Source organism: Mchenga conophoros, linkage group LG12 (genome assembly GCF_057382185.1).
Source record: "Mchenga conophoros isolate Kocher_MC1m ecotype Shallow Benthic linkage group LG12, M_conophoros_male_GT1.1, whole genome shotgun sequence".
Taxonomy (NCBI): Eukaryota; Metazoa; Chordata; class Actinopteri; order Cichliformes; family Cichlidae; genus Mchenga; species Mchenga conophoros.
Window position 1 is genome coordinate 17,123,924 of NC_140537.1, and position 23,056 is coordinate 17,146,979.

The 23,056-nt window shown below is 40.3% G+C and overlaps 1 protein-coding gene across 2 annotated transcripts in view; it reads left to right on the plus strand.

Annotated features, from left to right (window-relative positions):
• Positions 1 to 21,634, plus strand: part of arb2a (ARB2 cotranscriptional regulator A) — a 165,208-nt gene extending 143,574 nt beyond the window's left edge. For both annotated transcript variants that reach the window (XM_085294105.1, XM_085294106.1), the window contains one exon: positions 19,161 to 21,634. In XM_085294105.1, coding sequence (XP_085150231.1) covers positions 19,161 to 19,318 — 158 coding nt within the window. In that variant the 3' untranslated portion in view covers positions 19,319 to 21,634. The remainder of the gene's footprint in view (positions 1 to 19,160) is intronic.
• The last annotated feature ends 1,422 nt before the right edge of the window (positions 21,635 to 23,056 follow it).

The window sequence follows — 23,056 nt, forward strand, 5'->3', positions numbered from 1 at the left end:
GGACAGGACCCCCAAGCCCACTGTCCTCCCTTCCACCCAACATATTTATCTGACCTGCCAAGTCTGTGTTTGTAGCGTCATGATTATGCTGTTGGATTGTTTTTATGTTTTATTGTATTATAGATATTCTGGCTTAGCATTTCACTTATTTTGTGTTTACCTGCACCATCCCTACTCAGGTTCATTTTTCTTTCTATACTTCTTTCTGTCACCGTTTAGCAAATGGTTAAAAGTTCTCTTTAATGGCTGGGCTGTACAGCGCAGGGCAGTGATCAAACAATTTCCTGATCCCTTGAAACACACACACACACACACACACACACACACACACACACACACACACACACACACACACACACACACACACACACACACACACTCTGCCCCGAGCACAGTGACCGAGCAAAGAACTCAGGAACCTTGGCTCTCATGCATGGTGCTGGCTTTGATGAGCGCTTACAGCAGCATAAAGTGTATAGCTGCTCACTGTACCGCCCCAAAGACACAGACTTACACAGTATTACGAAAGCCTTGGCAGCCAAACTCAAACTAGTTAAGTACCTAGGAGGCGAGTTATTTTATCTGTATAACAATAACCCTCTTTGCACCTTCAGCCCGTTTTCCCATTGTTTAGGTGACTCAAAGAGATGTTATTAGTACCTTTTTAGCAATGAGTAAGTTTGAGTGCCAATTAAACACCTCCAACTTTGTCACCATGAGGGTTTTTATGAGAGGGTCCTTAACAGACAAGGGGCCTCCCATGGCACAGGTGTGCCCCCCTCAGTGCTGGGGTCACGTTTATTCTGGAATGTGTGACAGCTCCAGTGAGTCTGACAGCCCATTCCAGGTGTCCAGGTGTTCTTTCTTTCTCTATGTAATTGCGTGTGCACACACAAACACCGGCTTGGCTGAGGCCCTGGGGCACAGACAGGTTCAAGTTCCACCCAAACAAACATTATGCACAATTTCATTAGATGTGTGTCTATGTGTGTGTGGATGTATGACTATGTACATATGCCTGGCAGAAGAGTGTGTAACCAACGTACTTACACTGGATGCCCTCTACGCTCATCATTTACACTGAAGGATTATGTTACCTAGATATGTCAAAGTCTGCTTTTGTGCCAACAGTCAGCTTGCTCTTTACCTTGTGATTGCTCTTGATCCCACAGACAACAAGTTCTGACATTTGTGTCCTTTCTCCTCTCTGTCCAGCTGAGAACACAGTGGAATAATGGGTTGTCCTGAGCTAAGAGCAACATTTAAAGAGGTGGATTAACTTTAACCCAAAACAGATTCTCTGTTTTTCGGTTGCTTTTTCAAATACATAGGTCAAAACATAAACATAATTGCTGCCCAGTTGAGTGTACAAGTAGCATAGTTAAGCAAAGACCTTGTCCATAGATGGTACGTCACCCACACATGAACTCTTCCTTTGTAGTCAAGTCATTAGTCTGATTTTATGCAAATGGAACATTTTCCTCATCTTCTAAAACTTGTTTATATCTCCATAAGTCCCTGGTATTTCTTGGTATGTCTATAAGCATCATAACTGCTCTGTTACCATCTGGACCTTTGTGTTCCACATTTTATTGGTAAAATAAGGAAACTGGCATTTCTCCCTTTCTCTCCAATTTATACTTAAACTGTCTAGTAGAGTTACAATAATTGTAAACTGTCGCATTTTCCGTTTACTCAATGATGTTGTCTTTCAGATTTTATCAACAACAGTATTATCATACCCCTTAGATATAGTAGTTCTTGTAAACTGCACTGCACTATAGGATTATATAGTTTACTATTTATAAGGGTCTTGCTCATTTCCCGTCCAGTTTTGTTTTGACAGAGTGCGTGGTATGGTTAAGGAGAATGACCTACGATTATATGAAACAGTGCTCTCCATTTTATGTAGCTCAGTTGCAGTACATTTTACACGAACTGTAGTGCTCTGTGAGATATAAACAACAGAAAGCCCTATGAGTTTGTAAAATACTTTTTATGATTGCAAATTAGTGCTTTAAAAGAAGACTTCCAGTGTGTGGTGTGATATGAGTGATCAGGTTATCTGTGTCTACCATTATCCAGGTGATAGGATACGGTGTCCATTTTAAGTTGCCCTAGGTGGCCCATCAATATCTAAAGGGACAATCCCTAACCATGTGGAGGCGGTTTCTGATCTGTAGCCTAGTAAGATTTGAAGCATCATAACCAAACTAGTAGGGTTTGGTTATGATGCTTCAGACTTTACACACTGTTTCTGTAGTAGAAATCAAAAAAACTCCGTATCGATGTTAAAGGTCCTACCCAGATCTTCAAAATACTTCCTTGCAAATTTTTTCCTGGTCAAAACGAGTAAGGTTTACTTTTTCTGAAAGACTACATATATTTCAACGCTGGAAAGAATGCAATAGAAATCTGACAATTAAAGAGGAAAAGCTGAATTTTAAGGATCTCTGTGTCATTTGGGAGACAGCGCATGAGAGCATGTGAGGATAAAAGTGTCAAAAGGGTAAGAATCAGATAAACAGATTAAAATAGAAAAGACTAAACTATGCAGAGACAATTAAAAAAAGACATTGTAAGTTATACAGAAAACAGAAATGAGCAGCCAGAGAGACAGGAGCATGGAGAGCATCCCTCTGGATGAGGAGATTGGAACATCAGACTGTAGGGTCTCTTATGGGACAGCCATAGACAGAGCACGCTCCCTGCTGCACGCAGGAAGGGGAAGCTTTGCCAGCATGGAAAACACACAAGAGAAGAAGGAGAGATGAGTGAAACAGGGAAAAAATGCATTTCTCCCCAGAGATGAAGTGGGAATTTTCTGCTAGCACAAACACTAGAGACAGTGGAGAAAGAAGAGGGGAGGAAATGGCAGAGAACAATATAAAAGAGAAATGACTGGAGGAAGGAGGAAATGGTGGGAAAATTGATCTAAAGGGTTCTGGCAAAAAGGGGAGAGGCTATACTTTAAAGAAGTACATATACACTGATGTGTAATATAAAAATGTAGTATTAATAGACCATTCATAAAATATATGTCTAGGAATAGAGATGTGGTGATTGTATATGAGTCACAAAATCCTTACAATCCGTACATGACTACAAAAGATGTTTGAAATTGTAATGATAACTGCAAATGTATGATAACACAAAAATTTCAGTTTTACTCTTAAGTTGTTACTAAAAGTTAAAAAGTACATTAAAGGTGATCAAATGAACATTACACTACATTCTATGACCTCATGAATTTCTGACAATATAATATATTCAGTAGTTTTGCCTCTGTATAGTGAAAGGTGTGTTACAGAAGTGTTATAGTAATTGTTAAAGAATTACAGTCAGTTTTTTCATATAGTCATGTTTTCAGAGTCTTAAAAGTAATTGGGCAATTGTGTCACAACCAGTTTCATATCCACACGAGGCCTGTCCCCTTATTGTTCTGTACTGAATTAAACAGAGAAGAAATCTGCAGTTGATTCCAAGTGTTGAACTTTAATTTGGTAGCGGTTCATTGCAACTTTGAACTTGAGGTTCAAAGAGACGGTGACGTAAATGGAGGAAGCCGTCATCCAACCGAAATAAATAAACCTATCAGAGAGACAGCAAGTGTTTCTACATTCTTATAAAGAAGGAATCCAGTGGCAAGCTCAACAAGCTCAAACAGCCTGGAAGATCACATTAGACAACTAAAATGTGTGATCACAGGATTCTTTCTTTGCGTAAGAAAAACCCCTTTGCAACATCTAACCAAGGTAGACGTATCTTTTTTTACAGTTAAGATATGCCTCGGTGAATGGAAATTTAGAGGGTTTGGAGCAAGGTACAAACCACTGGATATACTTGAAAACAAGAAAACCGCATTAGACTGGAAAAAATGTGAAAGAGCCTGCAAGCTCTGGAGGAAAAACAAAACAAAGAAGAACAACATTTCTCATTTTTAATACCAAACTAATAGTGGATTTTTAACATTACATTGTCTTCAGTCATAGGATACTGATCATCTTAAAAAAAATGCGAAAAATACATTGCTGTGGATTAAATTACATAAATATATATAAAATATTTTAAATGTGCTCAACCTGAAACATTTGCAGAAGAAAAAAAATCAGCCTACACATTAATGCTGCAGTAATATAACACAAAAGACGTTTGCAGAACATTTAATACCTTTAAGTAAATTAGCTAGTAATAGTTTTATGCTTGTACGGTTCTGAATGTAAGACTTTTTCTTGTAGTAGACAGTGTGGTATTATCATAGACTGGTGGGTAACATTACACTGTGGCATCAGGAAGGACATCCAGCATAAAACTCTGCCAAATAAAAAAATGTGTTGCTACCCGCTGTGGTGACCCTGTGTGATAAGGGAGCAGTCGAAAGTAGTATTACTGTAGTACTGATGTAGAGGCCCTAATCATTCCCAGTGTTTTTCAGCTAACAGCATTCTTATTCACTGTAGAAGTATTGTTTTAAGACTTTTAACTGTAAGATGATCCTCACACTTCTTTAGCCTGTAAAGTATGAAGAAAAGTGAAGATGTCCAGGCAGAGTGCAGCAACAGAGACTTTTAGGCAGCAAAAAAACCCAAAGCACAACATGGTATGATATGTTTTATATATGTAAAGGAAGACATCATTAAAGTAACCAAAGTGGCTATGCATTGCACTGCAACTCAGAGCGATTGGGTCTTTAGAAAAGCTCTGATGGGAGGTCAAAGTGTGCAGCTGTGAAATGGAACGTTACTGCTCACCACCACAGCAATGAATACAGAAAGAAACTTTAACAGCTGTAACATATGAGGCTTCTTTTGCAGCGTGCAGAGTGTACATGTCTGTGCTTTTTGCAGAGACGAACATAAGAATGCACGTGCATAAGTATGTGTCTAGGACAGGCAGTTTTTCCCTTTAGGGGGAGAAGAGGACGGAGTTAGGGAAGGATTTAATATGCTACTTTAGCCCTTGGGGCTGTACAGTTGAAAGCCAATGCATGAGGCGTGCAGAATCACACCAGCCTACATTACACAGTAACTGGGGTTGTAGTGGATATGATTAGTTGGGGGTGAGTGAGGTGGGAGGGGGTTGTAAAAAGTGAAATCATATCACTTAGCAGCTGAGTGCAGATAAAGCTGTGTTTGAACTGGGAGGCATAAATTATACATTGTAAACACAGCATTGGGAGACCATGGCTCGTTTAAATTATGGCAGAGGGTAGATTTTCTCCTCTTTCTTCCTTCCCACACTTCTGTCTCTGCCTCTCTCACTCACAGTTTTCTTCCCTTTGCTCTCTGCGTGCAGTCCTGCTGACTTTTCTACCTCATGTTTTTTCTTAAACACCTGCCTTAACAAGCAACTTCATCTTACACCTAATGCATACTCAGTCAAATTATTCAGGCAAGGCATTTTCTTCTGATTTTTCTACTACAAGTTTTGTATTTTTATTTGCTGTTTAAATACAGTTTGAATGTGACCTTTGGTCCTTTGGTTATCGAGAAGAGCATTCCACAGGTCATGGGTGGAAGACAAAACAGTGTAAGCAGCCTAGCGAAGCTCACTGTGATGATCAATGTTCCCCTCTTGCATAGTTCAAGTCGGGCGCCTGTTTTGTTTTTTTTAAAGGTGCCTCTGTACCTTCTGAAAAGTGCAAGGTTATTGATCAGTTTATTCTATTTGTCATTGACTGCTCTGGAACATCTCTCTACTCTAAAGTCAATAGTGGAGGATTGAGAGGGTGAGTGCCTCCCCTGACCTGGCCTCTCTCAATCTCTAACTTTGTCTCATCCACTATTACCCCCCCCACACACACACACACACACACACATGTAGAGTGACACCCAAAAAAACACACACACACAAACACAAAACGAATCACTCTCTCTGCCCATTGTACCACACCTCTGATCCCAGCTGCAATTTTGATTAATCTTTAAGTGCCACAAGGTCAGGACAGGATTGTGTGTATATTTGGTGTTGGCTGATGCTGTCAGATAAAGATCTAAAGCTCTGCTGAGGTTGGTGCTCTGTTTCTTTTCTGTGTATGTCTTTGTGTACACAAAGAAAGGGTGTGCACCCACCCTCCCTATGCCAGGGTGGATGTTGATGTCTCCTGTGAAGGAGATTGTGGCCCGTCTGAAGGAGGGCTCAGTGTTCCTGCCTGGTTCTAGTGGACACTGCTCATGTGTTTGTCAAGTATGAGAATCATTGGGGCATTTTAGACCAGGGCTGTTAAACAGAATACCCAGGTCACAGAAATAATCCCATAAGGTGAGAGAGGATGTGACATCAGTAATACAACAAGCTTTTCTAATTAATATCAACAGCATTATTGGGCTCTAATCTCTCATTACACTCTGATTAAAAGTAATGTAATGTAAATATTAGAAATACCTGCAAGATCCACAGTGAATACACAATTGCACACATTGCTTTATAAATAGTGTGATACAGATGCTATGTTTTGTCTGTTTCTGAAGCATGACAATGCTTTCCCTGCACAAATACATGGATTTCATCAAAATGACTAAGGAGGCTGGATTACATGAAGCAGTGTTCTGGTCTGGTCTGAGTACAGCGTCAAAGTTTTATTGGATGGGTTTTTTATCAGACTTGTATTAAAGTCAATTCCGTGTTGGAATAACATTAATATTCTTAGATACATAATGTGATTCTGTGTCCATTATAAGGTGAGTGGAAGATTTGAATATGTCTAGTATTCCAAGTGTAATCGTGTACTTCTCTATGTCTTTGCCGTTGTGCGTAACCATTAAAGGTTTACTGTGTATATTTCCTTTATTTTGGGGTTATGAATTAGCATAGCTTAGTTCCTCAGTGCTTATCAGTGAGCGTTCGTTTTAGGACTTAGTTGATTTCTGAAGACCAGACTGGGGGCTACAACCCCTCGCGTCTCCACGGAGCGAGAGGAGATAATTATTCTCTTTCTGACTCATACATTTCAATGAAAAATGCATACAGCTGGGACTAGAAGCAGCTTATCAAAAGGTTAACTCTTCCCCACAGTTGTCTGTGTCTGCATAGGGGAGCATTTCTGACGACAGTGGCAGCATCGTCCAATGCTGCCACTTTGTGTTTTCCTGCTGTTTTGTTTGGATGTTTTCAACATTGCTATGACCCGCCAGTGGCCCGGTGCTTTGTTTTCCCAAAGTTAACTTTCAATCAAGAAACAAGCCAGCTGTTGTTTGTGTTGTGTTCTGTACATCATTTCTTAAGCAGCCATCTGAGTGCAGCAAAGTGATTCTGACATGAATACATATGAGTTCTTAGTTATTTTGTGTTATCAACATTCAATGTATCTAATCAAACAGTGACATTACATGCAAACCAGTTTTCCTGTTTTGTTAATTATAGATTTTACACAATTTTTGACAGCCAACATGATGTCAGAGCAGGAACACTTTTCTTGCCAAACATAGTACGTGCAATGCACTGTGTGTAGTATGCATATCATTGTGCTTGATAGCTCTTTAGATCATCTCATTGAGATTCAGAAATCTCTTGCCTTTTCACCTCCACATACACTGTATTCCCACATACACTTCTGTCACTCATTCATTCACACACACATACACATAGACACTTCAGGCCTTATGGGGAAGGAGCGCTGCCTGGGAAAGTGATAGCAAGAGAGAAGAAGCTCTAGAGAGTGAGTTATCTCTTTAGATGTCATTGAGGGGTGCCTCTTTTCTCTCCCTCTCCTTCCCTCTATCATTTTCCTTTTTCTTCCTTTCTGCTTGTCTCCCTCACTCTCTTGTTCCCACTTGCTCTCTCAAATCATGCCTCCAGTGGTATTCAGACAGTCCAAGGACAAACTCGAGATATGCTGGGAGCAATGGACTGTCCGTCAGTTTGTGTTTATACATGTTTGTGTGTGTGTGTGTGTGTGTGTATGCGAGAAAGAGAGTAGTTGATGTTGAGTCTTTGAAGCTGTTCTTCCCCTGTCCTAACAGGCTAGAGTTTCGTCCCTTTGCATTTAACCTCACGATGCTACATTCAGGGGTTAAATCCTCACAGGCAGGCATAAAACACTCCCTGGGTTGTGGACACACATAACAAGACATTTCAATATTTAAAATTCACCTAGAGTGCCAAGAGCTGCACAGCTTGCTATTGTCGAGGTCATGCCCTTACATTTCAGAACTGTTATATTTATTTCATTTTATATTTATTGACTTGTCAAGGTGACTGTCATGGAATAAAAAGACCATTTACATAAAAACTGCAACAATTCTGTTTTTGTTTTATTATGTATATTTTTTAATTATTCCATATCAAAGCTGAACTCCAATGTAATGTGGTAGTTGGCTTGTCTGACTAAGGTTACGTCCACACTAGTCCGGATAGATTTGTGCGTCCACACTGAAACGGATGAAAACGCTTACGTTCCAGTCCTGCGCATGCGCAAAAGCGAGTGAGAATTAAAGAATTTGAAGAAAAGCTATCTGGAGCATGTACAAACTGATTTTCATCTTTTTTAGGGCAGTCAAAATTGAGAGCAATCAAAACAACCGCTGTATAATGCACTCCGCTATCTTTGTTTATTTGGTCACATGACTGCATCACATGACTAAAATACGTCATCGTTTTAGAAAGTCTGCGTTTTCGTGTGTCCAAACTGCGACGGGACAGCTGCATTTTGAAATGTATGTGTTTTCGAGAGTTTTTAAAACGCTAGGTTTTTCCTTGAGGAAAGCGCCGTCTCAGTGTGGACGAGAGGTCAAAACGGAGAGAAAACAATGCATTTTCAAAAGAAAACGCATTAGTGTGGACGTATACTAAAGCACTGTCAAACAGGCCAACCCAGTCTGCGACCCTGAAAAATGCATACAAATAAACACCCACGCCTTCACACAAAGCCAACCAGTTGCATGACCTATTGCCTCATGCCACACACATACTCTCAAAAAATCTCTCCCGGAGACAGACTTCTCTCTCTACGTGTGTGTGACGCGGTAACTCGACGCTCTCAGACAAACAGGGGAAATCCTCTTTGTCTTGCCATGTCCATCACTGGCCATCTCACTATCCCGATGTATGTGGATGTCTGAAAACCCTCCCCCCAGCCTCCCCAGCCAGGCTCCAAGACCAATAGATTTATCCAACACGCTTCCACAAACACATGCACAGGCCCCCTTGGCTCCAGGCATGTTCCCCTGACGCAGGGACACACAGACAGGAAGTTTGAGGAGCGGTTTGTGACAGTTTAGTTCTCTTAGAACACTTCAGGTTTGACCCTCTCTTGACCAGGCGGCTTCCTTCTCCTCCATCTCTCCGTAAACAACCACATCCCTGCAACTAAAAGCGTGCTGGCTCACCAAGTGTAATAACATCATTCATGTTTTGATGTGGGGCGGAACGTTTTAGTGAGCAAGGGAGGCCATGTGGCGAGCGAAAATGTGTGTGCCTTTCCTTTTCTGGGTTTTCTCTGATTGCAGAGATGACAGATCTTTGTCATGAAGAAAAGCAAGTTAACCTGTCACCTTTGCCAGTCTTCTCCACCCACTATTTAGCCACTGTGTGTCTTTAAAACGTGCACACACACATGCACTAACAAAGCACGCACACACGTTTGCACTGATCTTGCTGAGTGTGTGTCAGCTCTATTAGCACATTCCCAGATAGAGCCAGCGTCTTCTTATCTGTGGTGACCCATTAATTACACTTTGTTCCATTAAGTGATCTATTTCAGACCTGCCCCACCCTCAACACCCACTCTCTGCTATCTCCACCTCTGGCCTGCTCCTCCCCCACCTGAACTCTCTGCTCTCTTTTTGTCTAACCCTTCGCAGAATACACACACGCATACATACACACGCACACACTTTTCTCTAAGTGTCGGCAAGCATGGAATCACAAAGTCAAGTGACAAGTACTTCTATGCTTGTGTCGCATGTGTTTGAGGCAAAAACATGAAAAAAGAGGTTCGTAGACAACTCTTGGTTGCAGGATTTCAACGTTGCATTTCTCTCACACTAGACTCTTAGACCAAATTAGAAATCAGTCTAGTGTTCATATGTTCCACAGCAGTTTTCTCACTTTTTTGCCCTCTACTCACTTTATTGATCGCCTTCTCTAACCCAGCTCTGTTTTGTATGTGTGAAAGTTACCAGTATAACTAACTCTTGAGCATACATAAATATGATATATATGCCATATGTCACATGAATGTGAATTTTTGTCTTTGTACATGCCAGTAGGTTTGTATTTTGAGTTGTGTAGTTCTGATATCTATTTTTATATGTATATTCCCACTGCACCTGGGAGATGCTAAATAGAAGTGTTCAGTCAAGTGTTGGTAGAAGGCCACAATGAAAATCTGGCCACAAAATGTGCCTTCAGTTCAGTATGGTTAAGTGGAAATGTAAATTTGGAGCAGCTACACTAGTTGGATCATTTGCACTTCTGAGCATTACATAGAATGATACTGGTAATATACAGTGTCCTATCAAGTATAATCCTGTGCAACATAATTTAAATGTCACAGTTTAAAAGTGTATCTTCTCTGAATAATTGTATTATATAACTTTACTTTACTCTAATGTAAGCTTAAAAGTGTAGATTTATAGTATTAATTATATTTTCCCCACAGCAGGAACTTACTGTCACTTTAAAACAACACAAAGCTCTTTTGTTTGATTCAAGTCTGGTGATACATTTGGACAGGTCATGCTTTTTTTTAACTTCTTTTTTCATTATAAAGTCTGCTGTGATTTTGGCGGTATGGTTTGGACCATCATCATATACTGGAATTTTCTTCTCCTGTCAAGCCTGCGGGGACTGAGTCATCATGTTAGCCAGTATTTTTGTGTATCAGCAGGTATTTATAGTGGCATGGCATCTAAAAACGTAATCTATCCCAACGCCTTTTGCACTCATGCATCCTGATATCATCACACTTACACCTCCATGCTTTCACTGTCAGGGCTATGCATTCACGCCAAACATGTTGGACCCCAACATTGTATTATATAACTTTACTTTACTCTAATGTAAGCTTAAAAGTGTAGATTTATAATATTGTTGGAACCCAACATGTTTGGCCACTTAAATTGATCTTGAGCTGGACAAAGAATGTACACATTTTCATTAGGCTTATTTTCATCTTCTTTAGCAAAGTTTGTTCTGACAGTTTCTAGCTGATAATAACAACCTTTTTTTTAAAAACATAATCCATATAGTTTTATGTAGTGCAATGCTTTGCACATTGTAAGCTGTCATATGACCCCAGGGGCAAGTCTGATGGTCCATTTTTCATGGCTAAATAGTGTTGGTGTGCTATGGTTGGCATCCCTTGAAGAGGATATCCATAGCAGCTCTGATTAGCGATAGTTAAGTAGTTATGTACCTCTTGATTAATGTTGCTACCGTGTTTTGACTTTTTAATGGCTTGTTTTTCTTTTTCTTTTATGACCACAGATCTTCCTATATCCTTTTTCCATCTGGTACAAGTCTCACAATGAAATTTTAAAATTACTCGAGCAGTTCTTTTCCATGTGGGGGCCTGATGCAAACAAGTACTTAAACTGAGCTCACAGGTTGAAAATTGTTGAATTCATATCTTCATGGAATTTGTCCAATAAGAAATCAAATATGTGTTCAACTTGTGTGTCAGTGATCACAGCTGTATCCAATTTTGTTGTTTTTACTTAATACAGTGTCCCTAAAGGATTTGTTTCTTATTCATAAGGGAGAATACTATTGTTAACTTAATAGCACAGTCATTTAAAAATGCTTGAATTTTAAATTGTTTGGCTTGAAAGTAATAGTGCACAAAGGTTTTGTCATATATGTTTATATATGTATATGTGTCATTGTATATCCCACAAATGATTTGCATCCACAACACAAAGATTATTTCCATTTAAGCAAACTGCTAGTCATGGCAATTGTATCTACAAGGCACTTAATACTTTTTTATTGCCAATATTACCGGCGATGTTGTGAAGAAACAAGGGATTTTTTTGTCGGTGTATCCAATGTAAGCATCAGGTGTAGTGTGATAGAAATATTTATATGATTATGTGGTTGATATAAAGAAAACAAGTGGGAGACTGCTTTACAAAGCATATTGATATATATACTGCAAATTCTCTGCTGCCAGTGTATACTGCTTTTTAGCTGGATAAAGATTATACCATGCATTGCATCAATCTTACACTAGTACTGTTAGTCCCCTTGCTAGATTCTTCTATAGACCTTAGGCAACATGTGTTGTGAATGAGAATTGTATGAAGGTGTGTGCGATCACCATAGCCTTGTATGAATGGGGGTTCTCACACTCAAGGCTGTCTATTCTGAGACCACAGATTCTGAATGCGCCCTGTCTTTCTTACAGGTGCAAAGGGGGCCTCTCTTAGCCCTGTCCTCCTTCAACTCTTTTGTGACTGAGTGATGTGTGTATTTCTAATATCGTAGATGTGTTGGTGTGAGTGTGTGTTTCTCTATGCCTGGTGTTGTCTTGGAAGTGCAAGAGAGGTTTGTGCAGCAGATTTTACTGCAATAAAGTGGACTATAGCTGTTTGTGTATTTATGTGAATGAGGAGTGAATGAAATGTAGCGAAGTAGTAAGTTTGCAGTCTGGCATTTAGCATATTCTCTTGTGCGCATGCTCTAACCCCACTCCATCTTTTCCATCCTGTCTGGCCAAAGTTGCCTGGCCTAACCTACCCTTGGCAAGGCATTGTGTGTGTCAGTGTGTGTGTGTGTGTGTGTGTGTGTGTGTGTGTGTGTGTGTGTGTGTGTGTCCGTGCTTAGTCCCATTTGAGTTGCACATATATGCATGCGTGTAGTGCCTCCACTAATGCACAGTCTTTGTGGGGGCCTCTCTTTTCAGCCATGCTGCTTTTGAGACACGTTGTGCCTGGGCATAGAAACAAAAGCTCTCCATTGCCCCTCAATAGGCCAAAAACAAAACCGTGTCAGGCGAGCTAGCAGCCCCCGAGTGTTTGCCATTTAAGTCCCAACCAATGGTGGCGGAGATGGAACAAAGGGGCCGGACAGGGACGGAGGCCTGCACTGTTTACAGTGTTAATGTCTGGGTGGCACTCCCAACAAGGCCCTTCCATAAACATACATGTGCATGTACACTCGGTCTTTTTCTCTTTTTTTATGTGTGTGTGTGTGTGTTTATGTCACATATTCACACTGAATCAACAGGTACATATGCAGACCTTATACTATGTTGTAAAATTCACACACAAAAATGGAATTAAACTTGGACATGTCATACGGGCATAAGAAAATTTGTGTATCCAACTGATAATTTTGACATTTTTTTTATTACCCAACTAGGCATTTACAAATTTATACAATTCTTAGTGTTTTAATAATTAGAGAACAGAAGGTTCAGACTATACTGTCAAAACTAGTTCATATATTTTAAATAGCTTTGTCACTGACTCTATACTAATTTTCTTCTTGCTTTGTCACCATAAATAAATTAGCAAGCCAACTCTTCCAAATGGCATGCAAATGATGCCCCCAATTCACATATGTTTAAAGTTTTAAATGTTTTATGATAATTTTGTGGTTCATTAATTTCATTTGTGAATTTAATTGAATGATTTTATTCTACATCTTACCAATTGTTTCTGTAAGAGCTAACTGTTGAGCTAGCTTTTTTCCACATTAAACTTGTAAACTTGAGTGTAGTATTTAGATAGATAGATAGAAAAGGTGCATACAAAATATTGATTAAAGCGACACGCAGATGGCTAAGCACATATTCCAAAATATCTCAACCCTTTTAAGCAGAGATGAGTAAAACAACTGACATTGAGAGGTGCTGTAGAGGCAAAGGATTATTCAGGCTTCGATTTTTACTGAAGAAGAGTCAGGAGAGTCTGACACTGGTATCAAATAGCCTGCACAGTCCTTGGACCAGGGTTATCTTGTAAATACTCTGCTCCAAGTCCATAAAAGCAAGGGTCCTTTATGACGGCCAAGGCCACTCATTCACATTAAAATAAAAAAAGCACTCAGTGCAATCTCAGTGTCTCTGTAGGGAGGAAACATAACAGGCTGGAGGGATTAACAAAATGAGAAGTAAGTAATAAAAAAATACAGAATTTCACCGTCTTTTGTGCAGTCTTTGTTGTCACAAGTTCCACTCTCCATATGAACTACTTGAATTCAAAGTAGCTTATGTGTGGTCATGATTTCAACCAGTTAATGTGATATCCTCCGCTCACTGTGTTTTCACTCGGTTTTGTTTCTCTATGTCTCTCTTCTGTTTGCATTTTATTCTAAGTAAATACAGAGCCCCCTCAGCGGCCCCTGTAGGTACTGATTCAGGTTTCTCATCTCTGGATGTGTAATGAGTTCTGCCTTGTTTTTGTCTAACAACAAAACACAATAATAAGCAAAGTAATTAAAAGCAGTATGAGAGAGATGGGGGCTGGGCAGACCCCACTTACCAACAAGCATTAAAAATGAATTTAAGTCAAGAAGCAACAGTGGTATTACTGATTTGATGAAATGAGTTCTGTTTTTTAGTATTTTTGTCTTGATGTATTTATGGCTGTTTCTGCTCCGATCAAGCTGATTTTTATTTGAAGACACACAGTGTAGAAAAAGTCTGATTATTCCTGGGTTTGTTGTCTTCATCCTAAATGGAGATCAGGGAATAGTGGCAGGGAATGGGTGGGAGAGTAAAATTTAATTTAATACATTTTTTGACTGAAAACATAGTCTTCATGTTTTGTTACAGAGGACGGAGCTGCTCTGGTGGTGTTGCAGACCACCTGTCACCTGCCCGGGCTCTCTTTGACCTCGTCTCCTGTGGCAACATGTCACACCCCCTTTACAGACAGCCATGTGGGACGAAATGACATTCTTGACCTTTAGGCATGTTGGCAAGCAAAGTGACAACAAGCATAGCTGACTGTATGTCAGTTATGTGCACTGCATGTGGACAACCAGACACACGCAAACACACAGTGCCAGCGCACACTGCGCACGTAGTCTCGGAAGATCATCTAATATCAGAGAGCGTCAGGGACAGAAATCCGATCGTCTGACAACCAGGATACAGATAGCGATTCTCCTCCGCTGATCCATGCAACAGATAGTTTCCACAAACAGCTGCCTGACTAAGGTTACAACCAACCCAGGCCCGCACCACAGTGCACTGCTCTACCTCACATCGAGATAAAACAAAAGCTTAGGTTACCGTCAATAGGAAATTGATAAGATAATACACTGCTTGTGGGGTTTTTTTTTGGTTTTTTTTGATGAAAACGTTGACAAGAGGAAATGAGAAAATGTTTGCTTCAGCGTGAAATAATATCATGTATATTAGTCTTGTTAGGTTTTCTGTTTTTTTTTTATATTTTCTTCCGTGATTATATCGTTGTTCATCTCCTTTTTTAAATTGAAGCTCATTAAATGTTTAACCCAAATGTCAGCATATTTGATTAAGCAGTCATAATTGTTTAAAGAAATTCAATTCTCACAAAGAAAAGTATCATCACTTTACATTCCCCCTGCCTCAAAGTACTCTTAATAATTTGAATATGGATTTATATTATAAGTGAGGCAAAGAGATATGCCCCCTTCACATCAGTGTAATTACGAATCACAAAAAAAGAGTTTGATTCAAATAAAATAGGCCATTTGTACACAAGCAATTAACTGCTGCGGCTTTAAATAATGTAGCCCAGATGGAACCTAATTATAGTCGGCATGCTTTGATTTGCACTTCCTGTTGGAGTATCACTCGGGGCGTCACTTTGGCTTTTCAGTCACCTAGCGTTTGTTTTGAAATTTGTGACAATCAGAGCCGATTACCATTTGTAACAGCATGCAGCGTTTGGTACGCAGGGAAGAAAGCATGGCCCATAGCTATGGAGGAATTTCCTTGTTTTCAGCTCAAAAATCTCCTCCTCTGTTCCCTTACCTCACTGCACACAAATGATAACAACTGTGTGCGTGAGTATACGTGTGTGTTTGTGCCCGCATGTGTGTATGTGTGTGTTCCATCCATGAGTAGACACTTACAATTGATGAATGTGTTTATGTGTGTGTGGCAGCATCTTGTAGCAGCGCAGAGTCAGAGGGAGATCAAACAGTCAGTCAATTACCTTGAGAGGGCTCCAGTGGCTGTGACAGAGAAGAGGAGGCCAAATATCCAGGATCAAATACTCTTCTCTGTCTGTCACATAATGAGGCAGCTTCACCAGGCTCAAACAACACACACAAAATGGTCAAACACAGGGCACTGGTCAGGCACTACATTGAAACTGCTCCATGACTGGAGCACGGAGCACATAAGGGAGCTCTCAGCACAGGACATGTTTCTGTACCGGCTCTTTGCTGCCTTAGAGTGAAACAGGGAAACAGTGAAACATTGTCGTGTGTATGCATTGCCTTACCTGTAGGTCATCATTACGTGCAATATTAATCTAAGTTTGTTTGTTTTTTCCTCCAGTGTAATTATAAACACTGTTAAAACTAAAGACAATTTTCTGTATTCCCCGTGACGATACCCAGTGTCGTGGAGCTCGACAGCATCATTATTGAAACGGCAATGAATGAAACCGTTATTGCATTTAAAACAAACTTTATTAGGCTAATGTCATTACTGTAAACTTGTTAAAATCTGTACATGCAACTTAATTGTTTCACAAGTACGAAACAGCTACACAGTGTACTTTAGTTTAAATACAGGATACAAGTTACAGTTAAAAAGGGTGAGCTCTTTGTCCATTGTACGCTGTTTTGCCAATACATAAAATCACTTCTTCATAAAGGAAAAAAAACAGTCTGCTTATCAGCTAATTGGCTGTTTATGGGTTTCCTTTACCCACAAGATACAGCCAGATGACACCATCGATTTCCACAGTTTTTAAAAGATATTACTTTGATTTGTGGTGTAGCTGACATAACTCTCGCTTGTCTTCTTCTTCTCCCTCTGTCTCTGCCTCTCTTCGCCTGGTCACTGGGGTTCCTCCTCTAAATCAGTGGTCACATCTCAGCTATGACAACATCCATTAGGTTCAACACGCTTTGGCTATTAAAGGAGGAATGGATGGAAGTTTTAAAGGCCTGTTTAAGTCTACATGAGAGTGGGTTTATATCTGTGTGTGTGTGCGAAGGTTGTCTGGGGGAGAGGATTTTATTTCAAAGCTTCTACCATATAGAAGGGGTGGAGCTTAACGCCAGAGTCACTGAAGGGCCACGGGCTTATTTGCATATCGGCACAGAGACACCCCCCTGGTGACCCTGAACTGCGATGGGATAGGGTGGAGACGCTGGCGGAATTCTGGAGTTCACCGCTAGTTCAAGATGAACTGGAAAGTGCTGCGGCATTGATCGCTTCTGCAGAAAAAAGAAAAGAGACAAAACAGAAGTAAAAATACAAGTGAGAGAGAGAAAAATGAGACAGGGAGAATAGAAGAGGTGGAATAAAAAGATCACAGTGCCTCAAATTGGATATAAATGATAGATTAGAGGTGTGAGAGGGCTGTGTCTTTGTTTCCAGGGATAGGTGTTATGATGAGCCCTACACAGGTAGTGGAGTCACCGGGAGTGCTGGGTTATTGACTACCATGATTGCCAGGCCAGTAAATTTGACCCAAGGCACTGACTGCCATCTGCTTGCTATATAGCGTGCAGTGCAAACCCCTGTCTCAGAATGATCGAGAACCCCCTTATATACTCGTACGCGCAAATTACACACACACAAACATACCACTGGTACCTGGAACCCAAATTCCCTCTCAGCCCAAAACCCTATACCTGCTTACAATCATACACATAAACACACACACATGCACACACACCATCTCCATTAATGCTTCCAGGCAAGGGTCAATCTAATAAACATGGGGTCAGTGCAGTGGTCATCAGAGGGCTGTCTATGGTGTGAGAGCCTTTAAGTTGCTTCCTAATTGTATCCCGGCGGCCTTCTAGTCTAGCTTTTTATAGCTGATACGATGTGCACTGTGGGGAGAGGAGGAAGCCAGGATGGAAAGTGAAAGGCACTGAGAAAAGGAACCGAGGTAAAAAGGTATGTCTGTATATTGTAGAGATTCGATTCATTGAGAAGGGCTGTGGTTATCGACTTTTCTCTCCTGGGACCGTCTTTTTTTTTTTTTCAAGCAGCTCTAAATCATTAACTGCTTTTTGTTTTTTAAATGCTCCCAGGAAAATTACAGGAAGTCATTGTAATATTGTTTCGAACAAATGCAAGTCCCTAAGAAGAAAAGGCTGCAGATGCAGAGGTGAAAATAAAGATTCACAAAAGAAAGCTCATTACAGCCACTCTTGATTTCCTCCATTCCTCTGTGTGCAAACATGTCTGAGATCCATCTATCAAAGTATGAAACCCTTAGTTTTATCTAATAACAGGCATCGGGTGAACTGCAGGACACCATTTTTCAGGTTCAGTTGCAGTCAGACGCTAACGAGAGGTGGCACAAACAAACCATTCCGTGTTACAACTAACTTGTTAGTTCTAGCTCAACTGGATGGCACAGCCAAGGTGTTCTGCCATCCAGTTGAGCTATCAAACTAAAAGGCTGGGCTGTGACACCCAAACCCTAAGGAACCTGACGCGCATGTACCAGATTTCAAGCTCCAGCGTGACCCCAACTTGGGAACTTGCTAACCTGGAGAAGGTCAGAGGGAAACCCTGCACTTCTGCCTCCCCCCGTCACTGCCAGACCACCTGATATGTTCACTAGTTATCGCTCTCCAACTTCTGTCTGGCCTTTTCTCAATTAGTCCTTTGGAACGAATGACTACCGCTCCACTGGTTTCACTTAGTGCACCCATTGTGTATATATCTAGTTTTGTTGGAAGGACCTCTTTCCATCTCCTTGGTTGTGCAGCGCTGTTGATTATCAGGTATCCGCTTGAATAACATATTAAGGCTATCCCATTGGGCTAACAGGTCATAGGCTGCCATCGTTCTCACACATAAGGGTTTAGGTCTTCACGGAGCATTGTGGGAGTTTGCGAATCTTACGAGACTAAAAATCTTATGTAATAGTGTCCGTTTCTTTTCACTTATTACGTTGCCATGGTGAGTATATAGAATGCAGAGCTTTAATTTAAATTATATTAGCACTGATCATGTGTTTCCTTTCATATAACATTACAGTCAGTAAATATCTTGGTATGCACTTGTGCTTATCTTTTCCACGCAGGCACAGAGAGGCATGAGCTGACTTCCTGGATGAGCTTCGACTCTATCTTCAGGTTCTTCAGTGAGTTCCATGCAAAAGAAGGCGAGGAGGCAGAGGAGACCTCCAACTCTGTTACCACACGCAGTGGCTCCCACAAAAACAAGCACCAAGATTTGTAGAGAACCATCAACAGTGACTCGAAACAAGAGGAGATTTGGGGAGGGCGCAGAGGTTAAAGTGCAGAAAAGGTCCTCTGATATTTTTTTTTATTTTCTCTCTCTTCCTCTGTAACCTCCTACCAGATTTCCTTCCCCACTGTTTTCCCCGAGTGTCATTTCTTCCTCCCAGCCCTTCCTGACTCTGCACACGCATAGCCTTCTTGTTGTAAGAGACAAGAGTACAGGGTCACTGTGTATACATCACAATAACGTTTTGCATTACTTCTGGTTGAGTGCAACTGTCAAAGCAATATGGGCCTGAGTGTTAGCGCTTCCCGTGGGCTGTGGCCTGGCTGCGGGTACGGGCCACAGCAGCAGAGATTAAGGTTGACAGGCGCTGTGCACAATGCGCTGTGGTGCACCTCTAATTGTCCTGACATCAGCCTGAACTGAGCTAATGCCCCGCCTGCCCTCCAGTCTGCACCGCTCAGTCTCCTCTCCATCATCCCCCCCGGTCCTAAAGCCTGGACCACTCACCCTGAAATTAGCTCATGCCGTGTGGTACATTGTGGTAAGTTTGGTATCATTTCCTGTACCGACCGCAAGTATTTTTTTTAATAAGAGTGAATACTCTTAACTCTTTTGTTTAACAGCAGTTGTTTTGATTGCTTCATGATTATTGTTTGACTCATTCACACACACATAATCAAAAGAAACTTTTAAACCTCATTTTTCTCATTCAGATTTGTGAGTGTGATTCTAAGCTGTTTGTTTTTTCTTTTCTTTTTTTTTTTTGGAATTGCAGTTATTATAATAAGAAAGACTTTTCGTAATTTCTGAAATTTGAAGGCAGTGTCTCATACAGACACTATGACTATGATTTTATTTTTTAATATTAAGCCAATATTTTCTCAGCGCATGTAAGTGAGTAAGTGTTTACTTTAGTGTATCTATGAGTTTGATTTGCAAAAGTGTGGAGAGCTTATTTCTCTGGTTATTATAAATATATATACTTTTTCCTTTTTCTCCAGTTTGATATCCTTGAAATTGATGTCTGTGGCTGATTGGATGTGATGAAACAAATAAAACAAACACAACCTGTTCTGAATATGGAAAATTCAGGACACTGAGCATATTTAAAATCATTTAAAGTCAGGCATCAAAATGGGTTTGTGAGATATCTCATTTTAACGGGAGCCAGAAGTCAGCTCACAACACTCATAAAGCCTCAATATATTGCCTTACACATGTCATGAAATCCAAGATTTCAATATTATTCTAAGCCGGAATGATATTTCCTTAGATGTTGGAGAAATGTAACATATCAGTTTTTTTCCTCGCACCAAAGTACTCTTCTTGTGTACTTAGAAGTGACAAAGTCAGCTCCCTGCTCAGCTGCACATAATCTGACTGCGTGTCTTAAACATGATCTTTTTTTCCATAAAGCTGGTATGTTTTATAAAGCACTCAAGGCTTAATGGAGTGCATTTCTAATGTGTCACGGCATTAGTAAACCCCCAAATTGCATACTAAATCATATGATACCTTAGACACACATTCTCAAACATTCCTACCCTTTTCTATCCTTTTTTAAAACAGTTTCCATTGTTAAACTTCCGCACTGAACACTGAAATCCTGCCTTTTCTGCCCACTGTGTGTATGGTTGAAGGCTTTTGTGGATTATCTTTCTGCTGTAATGAGACAAGTGCGGCTGATGGTTGCAGGCCTAATTTCCTTTTAATTTGATTTAGATCTCTCCAGGTTTCAGCAAAAGAAGTTGGCTTATTATTTGATTTGATGAGTTTCATTTCAAGATATCTTTGCTCATCTTTCTCCTTTTCAACTATGATCAGTTCATTTTTCACTCTACAATTTGTATATTGTTGCCTTAGGAATAAACAAGATTCTGCTCACTGTTTTTTTTTTTTTAATAATATCCAGCAAGCCATATGTGAAGGGAACTAAAGATGTAAGAGCAGCCTAAATCCAAAGCACAGTTTGGAAATAAAAGGGGAATATTTTCGCCAATTGTTCTTGAAGTCATTATTTTTTGCAGATGGTTTATTATTTGTTGCATTGGATTGAGAAACACGCCTATTTTGTTTAATCACAGCACAAGCTTTTTGGTTTTATGAAACTGAAAGTTTCCTGCCAGGTTTCTTTTTTTTTCTTGTATTCTGAAATAGTTTCATTCGCTTTTGATCCATTTCAGTTTTGAAGGTCTTAATTATTTTCGACGCTTCTGCAGCACAGCAATTACTGTACTTTTACATGATTTCATTGTTGTAATAACCAATTAAAACAAAGCAAATAAACTTTAAATCTTGATTTTTAAACCGTGTGCTTCTCCTTTTTTCCTTTTCTCATTTTTCTTCTTCTTTGTTTTCTTGGAATGGACGCGCTAATCGTCCTGACTTTTTCACGGCTGGTATTGCGCACGTTACTTATTTAGAAAACCATAAGGAAAACTCCACAACGCAGACAGGCCACGACAGCTGTGAACGCGTCAAGTGATCGAGGAAAAAGTCAAGTGAAGTCACATCCGTTGTATCTACAACTTTCCAAACGTGAAATCAATACTAACCACCAAACATGCCTCTGCTACCAAACAGTCGACCACGTGTTTTGTCAGTTTTCTAAACTTTCAAAAGTATATATTTTACTATAGCTGTGCTGCTTTGTTTCTGTAGTGAAACGGGTCATAACTTTAATTGTGCATATTTTTTTTTTAAAATCCTTAAAGGTAATGATATTGGAGACAGAGCGTTAAACTGAGCGATACGTGTGTCAGAGAGAAAACAAACTACAAACTGTAATGCCTTTTTTTTTTTTTTTTTTGGTCGTTAATTTAGGCAAACTGAGCCCCCTCTAACTCAGCGAGGTTTTACGGCATCATTTGTTTTCACACGGTGAAACCGATCAGGTCATTAAACGCCCCCTCAATAAATCTTTAGAAATCTTTTCCATTAACCCCCGAAACAACAAGTGGAACCAGGCGAGTCCCCCTCACACAGTGTCAGAGCGCAGATTAAAGAGAGGCATTCAATCACACACACACTCGCTCTCTCTCACTCGCGCTCTCTCACACACACACAAATGAATTAGGCTCGACTTTCCGTCTTAAATGTGTTTAGAACTTCCTCGGGATATGTATGTAACTTCACAGCTCTGCGATATTGAAAAGGCAAAACCCCACTCTCGTGTTAGCGAGAATTTTCTGAGTTTAATTAAATAACCCGCCTTCTGTCCACAGCAGTGATGTAGTGGTATCATAAATTAGGACCTCCAGTCAGTTGTCATCAAAGGCACCCGATTAATACACGTTTGGAGGAGGGGGGTTGTATTATATTTTCGACCAAGAATCAGTGCGCCTTAAGACTTAATTGTTCATAGACTGTTAAGTGTTTGGCTATTTTATAGATAATGCTGAAATATCGAAAGTTGCGAGAAAGCAGACAAACTTTCTCTCATTGGTCATTCACTTCCATGGGCGCCCCCATGACAACGACGGTTTCTGTCAGTCAGTCAGTCAGTCTGGCGCTAGTTTACGCTTTTTCGGTGTTTCCTAAAAAAAAAAGGAGAATAAGTTGGACCTTGACGTTTGAAGGATTTCCAAACCAAAACCAGAAAGCCTGATTTCCTCTATCTCTTCCCTCGATAAAAGCAGGCCCAGCGTGTGAATGTATTGGTATGTCTGATTTGATTAAGCTATAAGGATTCACTTTCTCCCAGCTGGTGTCGTCAACTCGTGTAACAGA